This window comes from Phyllobates terribilis, unplaced genomic scaffold (assembly GCF_046119375.1).
Source record: "Phyllobates terribilis strain yellow unplaced genomic scaffold, ASM4611937v1 Scaffold_7__3_contigs__length_470593459, whole genome shotgun sequence".
Lineage (NCBI taxonomy): Eukaryota > Metazoa > Chordata > Amphibia > Anura > Dendrobatidae > Phyllobates > Phyllobates terribilis.
Window position 1 is genome coordinate 403,904,953 of NW_027362767.1, and position 13,807 is coordinate 403,918,759.

Sequence of the window (13,807 nt, forward strand, 5' to 3'; positions counted from 1 at the left end):
TTCTGCTGGTGCAGTCACTGTGTACATACATTATATTACTGATCCTGTGTTACATCCTGTATTATACTCCAGAGCTGCACTCACTATTCTGCTGGTGCAGTCACTGTGTATATACATTACATTACTGATCCTGAATTACATCCTGTATTATACTCCAGAGCTGCACTCACTATTCTGCTGGTGCAGTCACTGTGTACATACATTACATTACTGATCCTGAGTTACATCCTGCATTATACCCCAGAGCTGCACTCACTATTCTGCTGGTGCAGTCACTGTGTACATACATTACAGATCCTGAGTGACCTCCTGTATTATACTCCAGAGCTGCACTCACTATTCTGCTGGTGCAGTCACTGTGTACATACATTACTGATCCTGAGTTACATCCTGTATTATACTCCAGAGCTGCACTCACTGTGTACATACATTACATTACTGATCCTGAGTTACATCCAGTATTATACTCCAGAGCTGCACTCACTATTCTGCTGGTGCAGTCACTGTGTACATACATTACATTACTGATCCTATGTTACATCCTGTATTATACTCCAGAGCTGCACTCACTATTTTGCTGTTGTCACCAACCTGTTACACTGTAGTGAGGTTACTCTCTGTCCGTATAGTGGTAAATGGGAGACTTACACAACAGTTTATTAACCTGGTGAACATGAGCTTAGAGTTTTATAAGTGAAATTTGCTTTATTTTCACAAATTTTGTGCAGAAAAGTAGAATTATAAAATACTGTAAGTAAATAACTTTAGGTGGTTATACACAGGCCTATACATATATTATGTAAATCGTATATATAGTTCATGTACAGTATTGTGCACAGGGTTTAGGCAGGTGTGGAAAATGCTGCACAGTGAGAAGCTTTAAAAAAAAAAAAAAAAAATAGAAGAAGTGTTAATATTTATTCGTATTGATCTGAAAAGTGAATGAACAAAAGAAAAATGTAAATCACATCAATATATTTGGTGACCGCTCTTTGCCTTCATCAATTCTTCTCGGTACTTGTCAATTGTACACGGATTTTGAAAGAACTCGGCAGGAGGTTGTTCCCAACATCTTGGAGAGCTGACCACAGATCTTCTAGTGCAAATCCTTCTGTCTCTTCATTCGATCACAGACTGGATGATGAGATCAGGGCTCTGTGGGGGCCGAATCATCACTTGCAGGACTCCTTGTTCTTCTTTACACTGAAGATCGTTCTTTATGACATTGGTCGGATGTTTGGGGACGTTATCCGGCTGCAAAATAAATTTGGAGCCAATCTGACGCCTCCCTGATGGATAAGTATCTGCTCAGCATTGAGGACGCCATTAATTCTGACCAAGTTCCCTCTTCCATTTTCTGTCTGGGATCACATGAAGAGATAGAAGAATTTGCACAAGTGACATCCACACAAGATCTGTGGTTAGTTCTCGAAGATGTTTGGAACAACCTCCTGCTGAGTTCTTTTTTAGCTCATTCACTTTGCATTTTGGTAATAATAAACTATTAGCACTTATTTATGAATGCAGTCTCACTCTCTGTATTTCATTGTATCATATATATATATATATATATATATATATATATATATATATATTTTCAGAGTTACAAAAATAGACATGGTTCGGCTCCAGGTGACACGTTGGGCTTATCTACAGGGCTCGAGGTTGTGACACTTCACGGTGACGGATGAGTTTGTGATCCGAGCTCCGTACCATCCTTTCCAGAATTTTGTGTCTTTACCTCTGTGATCAAATTTCACGTATCGGACACCGGGTCCATAGTGGCGGAATTCATAGGAAACCTGAAGAGACAAAATCATAAGTGACCGGATATTACTAAACATACAAGAAAGAAAAAGTTGCCTGTAGAGGGTGACCCAGCATTGGGGTCTGCAGTGAAGGGGGCAGGCCGCTAGCCTCATTTGAATCGCAAGGCCAGCCCCCTTTAAAAGGGGTTGTTCAATACTTTCTATGATCCCCCCCAATGTATTCTCCCGGGGCCTATAACACTTTTTACAAATACCTTGCGATGCAGCTATTGCTGGCCGCTCACAGGCATCACGCGACCCCCGGCTGCAGCCGGCTCTGACATCCACTGACGTCATATCATGGTTCCGGATGCAGCCGGGGTTCTCTCTCTTCTGCGTTCCACAGGTGGATGCTGGGCTGTTGGCGGGGTTACCCCCCACGTCATACCCGGCATCCACCGCACGCTCTCCCTCTCCCCATTCATTGGGAAAGCATGTGGTGGATGCTGGGTGTGACGTGCTGGGTAACCCCGCCACAGCCCAACATCCACCACGGGGACCGTGTCACTGATGTCACGCCTCCCTTGACGTGACGTCAGCGGGGGGTCACGTGATGCCTGTGAGTGGCCAAGGAGAGCGCCGCTCACAGGCAGAAACTGCATCACAAGGTATTTGCAAAAAAGTCTTATATGTCCTGGGGGGATACATTGGGGCATAATATAAAGTAGTGAACATCTTCTTTAATTTATGCATCAGCCATAAAAGGGATCTGGCTTAGCGATTCCCATGAGCAGTCCGTGTCCGTTTCACTATATATGATCTGACTATATCCTACCTCTTGATAATGTGCGTCGTTCCACTGGGGGATGGGTTCGGGGTCCAAAGAAAACTCCTTTAGCACAGTTTGTTTATTTTCCGCCAAGAGTTGCACTTTTATTTTGTAGACACATCCGCAGTCACACCGTCCGGCGTACCTACAGGAAACGACCCGGGCGTCAGATGTCGTGCCGTCTAGGGTGGATTTACACGTCTACACATTTTAGCATCTTTACTATATGGATCTGAAATGTCCCATCAGTGGTGGCGATGAATGTGGATAGGCGATAAAATTTAACTTATTCAATGAGACCTGTGTAATACTTCACTGTTCCCTATGGTGGCGCTGCAGGGGGGCTGAACATTTGCTTGTTCTCCCATCGAATGAAGCCAGTTGCTTGGGATTGTTTAACATGGCAGTAACCCATTAATGTTCAATTTACCATATAATGTATTAAAAAAAAATGGGACAAATGATGAAGAAAAAATACAAAGCACAATTCCACTACTTTTTTTAATTTATTTGTTTTGACTGTATTCAGGGTGTGGTAAAAAATTACCTGGCAGCATGGTTCTTCGGGTCAGCACGATTACATCCATACCAAACTTTTACATTTTTATGTCCATCACTTTGTTGCATTTTTCTTTTTGAAAAATGCAAAAAAAATTAGTTTTACATTCATTTTATGGGATAAATATATAAATATTTTGACTTTTTTTTTTTTTTTTTAGATTTTTAATTATTTTTCTTAGGTGAAGAGTCTATTGGTAAATTATTGATCTCATAAAATTTAGCCACACAAGACAGAACTAGGGGGCTTCAGAAAACCCCCACTGCCATAGCATACCCATCAGCACAACACTGATTTTTTTTGGTGCCAGCTGTACAACACAGCTGACACTCACACTGGATGGAGCAGGATCCTCTGCATGGAAAGAACTGTTTAAATTTAGGTATGTAACGTGAATCTAATAACCCACCAGTCAGATATGCAGATGCAGGGCTGGTGCACGTCCAGGAAATGCTCCGCCAGTCCTTCCTGTAACAGGTCTATGATCTGACTCTTCCTGCACCACCTACAGGGGGAGGTATATGGTTATTGTGCATTAAGACGCTCTGATTTCTGTCTATATACGAGTAGATCAGCGCTTGTTTATGACAGGTTCAGACTGTATGGGAGTAGGTAGATCTTTCGGCCCCCATACGGCGTGCACACTGTCTGTAGCACATCCACTGTCTACATAAGGCAATGTGAGATTTAATGGCTCCGCGGATTACACAGGCCAATGATGGGGAACGTTCATGGTTATGATATCTCCATTCTGAATTATTGGGCAGTGTAAATGAGCCTTTAGTTACTGAACAGTCTGCAGGAGGTCACCTGATCACTCACCCGAATGAGGTGACAAAGCAGGTTGTTCTCTCCGCACCGTCTAAAACCGAGCAGTTCTCCTCCACCTTCCACCCATCGCCTCCATGTTTAGCTTCCCAGTGCTTCAGTTGTTCTGCAGGAAATCAGATTTATACAACATAAGGAGTCTGGCGACCATGAACCCATCCTCCAGTCCGTCACAGTTTTAGCTGCATGGAGGCATAAATCTGTAACGCTGCGTCCTCTCCCATGTCGGTCTAGGGTGGCACCGTTTCTTCTGATGGACACCATTCTCTGGCGTCGACCCGGTCAGTGCCCACCAAGACGGACTTCTAATCTTCACTGCACATACAGCGATGGCCTCGTCCTGCGAAGATTAGAAGAAAGTCGTGATGGGTGCTGACAGCTCAGACACCAGCCATCTACATTAGGATGGGAAGGGGATGAGTGGACGGAGCGCACCTCAGAAAAGCAGAACAGCGCCTACGTGCTCAGACACCGACCGGCTGCTAATCAGACGGAAGTGATGACGTTCTGTTTGAGCCTGTGCCAACCGTGATGAGGGTTTCAACTGTATGTATTATTTGGACTACAGTTTTGGTATCGACAACCCCTTTAAGGGCCTTTTACTCTAGATCACATATATCAAACTCTGGCCCACAGAATGAGTCTACTTAACGCCGGGACGGGTCCCCCGAGTCCATTTGGCCCGCGACGCCGGGACGGGTCCCCCGAGTCCATTTGGCCCGCGACGGGTCCCCCGAGTCCATTTGGCCCGCGACGCCGGGACGGGTCCCCCGAGTCCATTTGGCCCGCGACGGGTCCCCCGAGTCCATTTGGCCCGCGACGCCGGGACGGGTCCCCCGAGTCCATTTGGCCCGCGACGGGTCCCCCGAGTCCATTTGGCCCGCGACGCCGGGACGGGTCCCCCGAGTCCATTTGGCCCGCGACGGGTCCCCCGAGTCCATTTGGCCCGCGACGCCGGGACGGGTCCCCCGAGTCCATTTGGCCCGCGACGGGTCCCCCGAGTCCATTTGGCCCGCGACGCCGGGACAGGTCCCCCGAGTCCATTTGGCCCGCGACGCCGGGCGGGTCCCGTTCTGTGTATTTGAGTTTAACATCCCTGCACTAGACAATTGTTCTGACTGGTGACTGTGTGAACAGGCCCAACAATCAAACCACTATCCATTTCATTATTACCGTTTGTTGGTGGTACAGCCCCTTGTTTAAAAAAAAAAAAAAAAAAAAATTAAAGCAAGTTTTTATGATAAAAAAATAACTTCAAAGGTTAAATCATTTTCAGATTTCAAGAAGAAAAAAAAATCTAAGTATATTTGTTATCCCTGCATCCGTGAAAGTCTAGTCAAGACACAAAAATACTTAACCAATGTGGTAAATGAAATATGGGGTAAAAAAAAAAAAAAATAAATAAAAATAAAAAATCGAAATGCCAGACCGAATTGCTGTTTTTTGGTCACCGCTCCTTCCCACAAAATGTAATAAAAAATAAATAAAAAAAAAAAGTGATCAAAAAGCCTCTAATTGGTATCACTAAAAACGAGCTCCACGACGGCATAGATCAGTGTGGGGCCGGGGGAAAGAGAGCAGCTCTCTCTGTGATCGAAAGGACTGTGTGTCAGCGCTGAATCCGGACTATAAGAAGCACTCCCTTTTCAGCAAGATTTTTTTCTGGCTAAAAAATGCCTCTTCTAGTCGGAAAAGATCCTAGTTACTTACCGGTAACGGGATTTTACAGAGCCCATGACAGCACCACCTGAGAGAGGGTATCCGCCCACCAAGGACAGGAACCTACTGAATAAAAAGGTGGTACCTCTCCTCCGCGTCAGTTTTGTTTCAGAGCATGAGAGGGCCTCCGAAGACAGGTTAATACATAACCACCACCTCAATATTTGTACTAAACACCTTAAAAAGTGCACACCACAGTGATAAAGGGGAGGGAATTAATAGGGTGCTGTCATGGGCTCTGTAAAATCCCGTTACCGGTAAGTAATTAGGATCTTTTCCCCTTCTCCCATGACAGCACCACCTGAGAGATTTATAGAGATCAAATACCAGAGGGAGGGATCACCGCTTGCAACACCCTTCTACCAAAGGACAGATCAGTAGAAGAGGAAAGGTCAAGACGGTAATGTTTGTAAAATGTAGCGGGGGATGACCAAGTTGCCGCCTTACATAAGATATCGATGGGCACATCCACCTTCTCAGCCCAGGAAGCAGCTACCGCTCTGGTGGAATGGGCCTTCAGGTTCTCAGGAACCGGCAGATTGCTAGAAGAGTAGGCTAAGGTAATAGTATCCCTGACCCATCTAGCTATGGTCCCTCTTGTAACCTTAAGTCCTTTCTTAGCCCCCTGAAAGGATATAAATAAGGCGTCACTCTTTCTCCAGGCTTTTGTCACTTCCAAATACTGGACTAACACCCTCTTAACATCTAAGGTGTGAAGCTTATGTTCCTCAGAATCCCTAGGATTAGGATAGAAGGAAGGGAGAGTGATTACTTGCGTCCTATAGAATTTGGAGGCTACCTTTGGAAGATAGGCCGGGTCTGGTCTTAAGATTACTCTATCCGTACATACTTGAGTGAATGGATGGTTAACGGATAGTGCATGTAAGTCACTGACTCTACGAGCTGATGTCAGGGCTACCAGTAGAGCAGTCTTTAAAGTTAAGATTTTTTTCTGAAACCTTCTCTAAGGGCTCGAAGGGAGGTTTGGTTAATGCTTCCAGAACTAAATTAAGGTCCCAAGGAGGCATTCTTGGAATAGGAATAGGTCTGGATCTATGACGAGCTTTAATAAATCTAATGATCCATCTATTTGCTGCCAAGTCATAATTTTACAGTGCCCCCAGAGCTGATACCTGCACCTTAAGAGTACTGGTGGCTAGTCCCATATTTAACCCCTTCTGGAGGAATTCTAGTATGGCCTCAATAGGAATCCTCCCTTTGGCGGACTGACCCAAGGTAGACAAGAACTTAGCCCAGGTTCTACCATAGATTCTAGTTGTTATCGGCTTTCTACTTGCCAGAAGGGTAGTAACAAGATCCGGAGAAAACCCCCTTTGCGTCAATAGCGACCGCTCAGAATCCAGGCCGTCAAATGCAGGCCCGCTCTTTGGGGATGACAGACTGGGCCCTGCCTGAGGAGATCCGGGATGTCCGGAAGAACCCATGGATCTGCTTGGGACATTCTCTTCATCCAAGTGAACCATGGTCTCTTGGGCCAGAACGGGGCGATCAATATAACCCTCGCCCGTTCCTCTCGGATCTTCCTCAGGATAGTAGGGATCAGTACTAAAGGGGGAAAGGCATAAGCTAGAGTGAAATCCCACTGAATCTGCAGCGCGTCCACCGCAAACGCCCCCTTTTGGATTCAGGGAGCAAAAGGTCTCGGTCTTCCGATTGTGTCTGTTTGCAAATAGATCTATCTGGGGCTGTCCTCATAGACCCACAATCTGCTGAAAAACGTCTGGATTCAACTCCCACTCTCCTTGTTTCAAGATGTGACGACTCAAGAAATCGGCCTTTATGTTCTCTTCCCCTTTTATATGCAGCGCCGAGAGCGTAACCAGCAGACTCTCGGCAAACCTGAAGATCTGATCCGCTACTAACATCAGAGGGAGAGACCTGGTACCCCCCTGATGATTGATGTAGGCGACTGTTGATCTGTTGTCTGACATTATCCTGACGTGAGGACCCTGAAGAACAGAACTGAATTCTTTTAGAGCGTTTCTCGCTGCCAACAGCTCTTTCATGTTGGAAGAGAGACTTGTCTCGCTGTCCGACCAGAGGCCTTGTACAGAACGATCCCTTAGGTGAGCTCCCCAACCTTCTGCACTTGCGTCTGTTGTAATTGTATCCGACACCTGGAAGGTCCAAGGAACCCCCAAAGATAGGTTGACCGGAGATGTCCACCAGTCCAGGGAGTTGATCACGACATCTGGAAGAGATATTTTCCCATTCAGACGACCTTTGAGCCGCCTGTCCGCTGCCAGAATCTCCTGTTGAAGACATCTGGAATGGTACTGGGCCCACTGAACCGCCGGGATGCAAGATGTCATTGTACCCAACAGAGACATTGCACTCCTCAGGGTCATGGTCGGATTGCTGATAACCTGAGATATTAGGGATCTGATCTTCAGCTTTTTTTCCTCTGGCAGAAGACAGGTTTGGTTTTCTGAGTCCAGAATGAGACCCAGGAAAGACTGAACCCTCTTTGGTTCCAGCCTTGACTTCTCCAGATTTAACAGCCAACCTAGGCGTCTTAGACTGGCCATGACGTCCGCCAGGGCTAGAGCACAGAGTTGACTTGATCTGCCCACTACTAAGAAGTCGTCCAGATAAGGGATGACCAGAATATCTCTTTCCCTCAAGTGCGCTGTGACCTCCAGAATAATTTTTGTGAAGACCCTCAGCGCCATGGAAATGCCAAAGGGAAGAGCTGCGAACTGAAAATGCCTTACGTGCCTGCCGAATTGTACAGCTACTCTTAGAAACTGTTGATGATCTGGCCAAATCGGGACGTGGTAGTAGGCGTCCTTCAGATCGAGGACGCACATAAAACAGTCCGGAAATAACATCTTTATGGCCGATTTTATGGTTTCCATCTTGAACGGCCTGTAGATTAAATGGTCGCTCAGCCTCTTTAAGTTCGCAATGGTCCTGAAGGAGCCGTCCGGCTTCTTTATTAGGAAGAGAGTCGAATAGAATCCTCTTCCTTGCTCGGGTGCAGGTGTTTCCACCAGAACTCCTTTCATGAGCAGAGAGAGAACTTCCTGCTGTAAGGCTATCTGTTCCGCTAAACTCCTGGGGGCTGATATTTTGACAGTGTTCTTGGGCCTGCTTTTGAACTCTAATGTGAGCCCCCTCCTGACTATCCCTAGGATCCAAGAATTGGATGAAATTTCCTTCCAGGCAGGCAGGAAGTGGGACAATCTTCCTCCCACCTGGGGGGGAACTGTCACTTAGGGGCTTTCTTATTCTCGGAGGAGGGACCCCCGAACATGAAGCCTCTGTTATACGGCTTTCTGTCTTTCCAGCTACCTTGGACTCTGGGAGCTTTACTGCGGCTGTATTTTCTCTTCCGAAAGGAGCTGTTAAACCGGGAACCAGTCACCGTGGGAAATCAATGTTTTTTGTCTGCGGCTTTATCTAGGATGTCATCTAGACCTTTGCCGAACAAGAAGTCCCCCTCACAAGGGATTGAGCACAGTTTAGACTTTGACTGCACATCCCCTGACCAGCTCTTGAGCCATAGCGCCCTACGGGCTGCATTAGAGAGGTTTGCAGACCGGGCAGCCAGCCTAACTGAATCTGCCGATGCATCTGCCAGGAATGCAGCCGCTCCCTGCACAAGAGGAAGGTCCGATAGAATTTTCTCCCTGGACACATTCCCCCTAATCTGGTCTTCCAATTGTTGAAGCCAGATCATCATAGATCTAGCGGTGCAGGTGGCTGCTACTGCCGGTTTAAGGGCCCCTGCTGACGACTCCCAGGCTTGTTTAAGGAAGGACTCCGCTTTTTTATCCAGCGGGTCTTTTAAGGCTCCTAAATCGTCAAAGGGCAGAGTGGATTTTTTTGAAGATTTTGAAATGGCCACGTCAATCTTAGGGGTTTTGTCCCATTTAGCCGCATCCTCATCCTCAAAGGGGTACCTCCGCTTGGAGGATGACGGCAGCTGACCCTTCCTCTCCGGTTTCTTCCATTCCCTTTCTATCAGAGATTTAATCCTGTCATTGACCGGGAATGAGCGTCTCCTCCTTTGGTCTAAGCCCCCGAACATAACATCCTGGACTGTTCTGGGCACCTTGGTATCGGTAATACCCATAGTCCCTCTGACGGCTTTAACTAGTCTCTCAGTATTATCAACCGAAAAACAAGGTCTGCCCCCCCCCCATCATCATCCGAAGACTCCGATGATGATGAGGAGAGATTAGAGGAGGAAGGCAGTTCTCTTGCAAAACGGGACTCCACTGATTCCTCTGATTTTGAAGAAACTAGTTTTCGCTTCTTCTTTTTGCGTGAGGTTAAGCCTCTTAAAGACTCTCTGACCTCTGTTTGGATTAGATCCTTTAATTCTAAAGAAAACCTATGGGACTCCTCTGCAATGGTTTTCTGAATACAGTCCGAGCAAAGGTTTTTGGCATAGGAGGTGGGAAGACCGATTTTGCATAAAGCACACTCCCTGTTTTTACTTTTAGCACTACACTTCGCCTCCGGAGGCGGTGGTTGCCGTTCACATGAGGGCTCCCATCTGGCGGAGGTGGACTGACGAAGTCTTTTCTGACCAGTCTTGCCGGAACTCGCACGCCCTCCACTGCTGTGACTTTGTCGATGGGAAGATTCTCGATGCTCCACTTGCTTAAGCTGCTTGCGCTGCTTTGATGGCTGTGGCTGCTGCTGTACCTCCTGTGGCGGTGACAGATGCTGCCCAGGTGACTGCGGCTCCTCATTCATCATGGCGGGGATGCAGACACCGCCATCTTGATTGCTTCCCATCCTTAAAAGCAGTAGGGCTCCACCCCTTCCGGCAGCGTGCTCATTTAAAAAAAAAAAAAAATATATATATATATATATATTTTTTTTAAATTTAGCCAGCTGGCGCGCTACACCGCAGATCCGCTCCCTTCTGCGCGTGCGCAGCCCAGCGGCACCCGGCGCGCTTGCAGCGGGATGACGGCTTCCCGGACTTCCGGCGCGCTCCGTCACAGGGTGCGACGCGACCCCCACGTGCGCAGACCCAGAAGACCTGCCGGCCGGCCCGCTCAGCTAGTCTTGCGAGGCGCAGACCCGGCCGCAGGCCCCGGTGCACGCGGGGAGGAATCAAAAAAACAGTACCTCCTCCCCACACGCAGACCCGGGCAGCAGCCAGATGGGCTGGGAACAGGGACCATCTGCTGCTTCCACGGCCTCCAGGCCGCACCGTCCATAATCCAGGTACGTAAGGTACCACCTGGTGAGGCTCCCATCAGGGACAGGAACCAAAACTGATGCGGAGGAGAGGTACCGCCTTTTTATTCAGTAGGTTCCTGTCCTTGGTGGGCGGATACCCTCTCTCAGGTGGTGCTGTCATGGGAGAAGGGGAAAAATACGGTATTTGGTCTCGCTGTAATCACACTGACCTGAAGAATCAAGATACCAGGTAAAGTTTATCGCAAAATGAAAACGAAACAAACACGAAAGAAAAAAATGGCAGAACTATTTTTTTTCTAACTTGGAATTTTTGTTTCCAATATATTAATGGGTAAAGTGAATCGAGTCATTCAACTAGTCACAAAATACCAGCCTCTGTATGGCTACGTAGATGGAAGTAGGGGAGGAAAAAAAAACAAAAAAACGAAAGTGCAAAAATAACAACTGGCTCCAAAGGGAAGGGGTTAATAGAGCCCGGTACAAGGAAGTGGCCGAGTCTCACCTGCGCCAAAGGGATTTCGCAGCAGGTTCCTTGAAAATGGCGTCTTCAGATAAAGTCTCTGCCAGGAGACGTCAGGACACATTTCAGCGGCGAGGAGAATCTCTCTCCTCTGATCTCGCTCACACTTTATCCTCCATAGGGAGGGCGAGTCCACCAGATGTCTCCAGCGCCGGCTCACTAGTCTACAGCGGAGGACCAGGTCCTGAGCCGCTACGAAGCTGAGGATCAAGAGAAGGATCTCCTCCGGGAAAGGCTCCAGGTCCATGAAAAATGCCACCTGCTTCAGTCTTTGTGAGGCTCCCTGGTAGGATGCAAGCTTAGCCGGCAGTTCCTCCCGGGCCGATGGGGGCTGATCTGATTCCTTAGAGCCGCTCTGACCCATCATAAGGTGATCAAAGCCTGCAGGAAAGAGGAAAAAAAACAGATACAACATGTGTATGAAACACAAGTCTGAAAGAGGCCTTAATGAATCGGGGCCTTGGTGTAGTCCTGGCCAGACTGATAATTAGGTGTAATCTCTTGTTAAAGAAGTTGTGCAGTACTTTATATAACCCCCTTCAATGTATCCCCCCAGGCCCCTAAGACTTTTTCTAATTACTTTACGTTGCTGATAATGCCTGTGAGCGGCGCTATCGGTGTCCACTCACAGGCATCACGTGACCCCGCACTGATGTCACGACAAGTGAGGCATCAGTGCTGGGGTCCCCGTGGTGGCTGATGGGCTGTTGGCGGGGTTACCCCCCCCCCCACATCACACCCGGCATCCACCGCACGCTTTCCCAATGAATGGGGAGAGGCAGAGCGCGCGGTGGATGCCGGGTGTGACGCGGGGGATAACCCGCCCACAGCCTGGAATCCACCGTGGAACGCAGAAGACAGAGATCCCCGGCTGCTGCCAGCACTTGTAGTGACATCAGCGGATTTCAGGGCCGGCTGCAACCGGGGGTCACGTGATGCCTGTGAGCGGCCAGTGATAGCGCCACTCACAGGCAGTATCTGCAATGTAAGGTAATTCCAAAAATCCTTAGGGGCACCGGGGGGTAATATAAAGTACTGGACAACCCCTTTAATAGGACGAGTGCCTGCAGGCAAAAGACCAGTGTACGGCTATGGTCACACGTTCAGTTTTTGCAGTTTTTTTTTTAATGCAACCTAAAAGCTGCACACACTTATATTTTTTTCCTGACTGAATTGGAAAACTGCCGTGTGTCAGTGCTTTCAGTGTTTTTGCAGCATATTTTCTACCAGTAGAAAGCAATGAGAAAGTGCAAAAACACAGCTAAAAACCTGCAGCCATGCATTATTGATGAATAAAACTAACTTTATTAAACATGTACTGTAGACAAATGACACATATAATCCTCACTCAAAAAAAGCAGTAAAACCTGACGCTATTTGTAAACAGCTTCTTTACTGCCGAGAGCAGTTTTTGCCTACAGGAAAAAGACACTGTAAAAGCGCAACGTGTGAACATAGCCTAACTGTCAACTGTGGGGTGCCAGAATTAGAACTTCTCACCGAAACCCACCAGTGACAAGACGCCAGCCATAGACGTCCCCCCATGACAAGACACTGGTCACACACTCTTCCACCCCCCCCCCCCCCCATGACAAAATGCAGGCCACATACGTCCCCGCACCCATGACAAGACGTTGGCCAATGATGCCCCCAACCACCCCTCCCCCCCCGTAACAAGAAGCCAGCCACAGAAGCGCACCCATCCCATGACAAGACACTGGTCACACACGCTCCCCCCCTCCCATGATAAGATGCCAGCCACAGAAGCGCACCCCTCCCCCAGTGACAAGACGCCGGCCACAGACGACCCCATGACAGCACCATTTGGAAATACTGCGATTGCTGCCCTAGTGTGAAGGGGGATCTCGGTATACCGATGTTCAGCAGACGCGTGTGATTGGCTGCAGCGGTCAAGTGCTGTTGTGGACGTGTTACATGTGAATAGATGGCACACGCGTGCAACATAGATCTGCGAAATCCATCATTATCTACTGTCTGCACTATAGGATGGGGCGGGGGGGGGCGCCACTGTGCAAAACAGGCAAAAACTTTAAGCTCCATGTGTAAAAGCATCACATCCTGGTAACCATAGCAACTTGTCAGCGTGGAAACCTCCGGTTGCCATGGTAACAGCTGTACCTGCCCGTCAGCGCTAGACACATGTGTTATATGACATCAGACGCAGCAGGTCCCTGATAAGAAGCGGGGACGCCCCAGTGTCCCAGGCTCCGGGCCGCCCACGGGTGAACGTTACCTGCAGGGATAAGACACGCTGTGTGCACGGTGAACACGCATAACGACCTCTAACCGGAAAGTAAGGTGCGCCGCAGCGCTGAGAGCAGCGCTAATGACATCCGTAATCCCGCCCATCCATGGGCGGGGCACAATGAGTAGTGTGAGCGGAAGTCAGGGAATTGTGG

General features: G+C 48.2%; 1 protein-coding gene across 1 annotated transcript; it reads right to left on the reverse strand.

Moving 5' to 3' along the window:
- Positions 1-1,594: 1,594 nt before the first annotated feature.
- On the reverse strand, positions 1,595-13,779 carry LOC141155059 (F-box only protein 27-like). Its single transcript, XM_073641688.1, has 6 exons — positions 13,642-13,779; positions 11,370-11,768; positions 3,959-4,070; positions 3,546-3,641; positions 2,584-2,722; positions 1,595-1,802 (listed from the first exon to the last, which is right to left on the reverse strand). The coding sequence occupies exons 2-6, from the start codon at positions 11,752-11,754 to the stop codon at positions 1,647-1,649; spliced, it is 888 nt and encodes a 295-aa protein (XP_073497789.1). The 5' UTR covers positions 11,755-11,768; positions 13,642-13,779; the 3' UTR covers positions 1,595-1,646.
- Between the last annotated feature and the right edge of the window lie 28 nt (positions 13,780-13,807).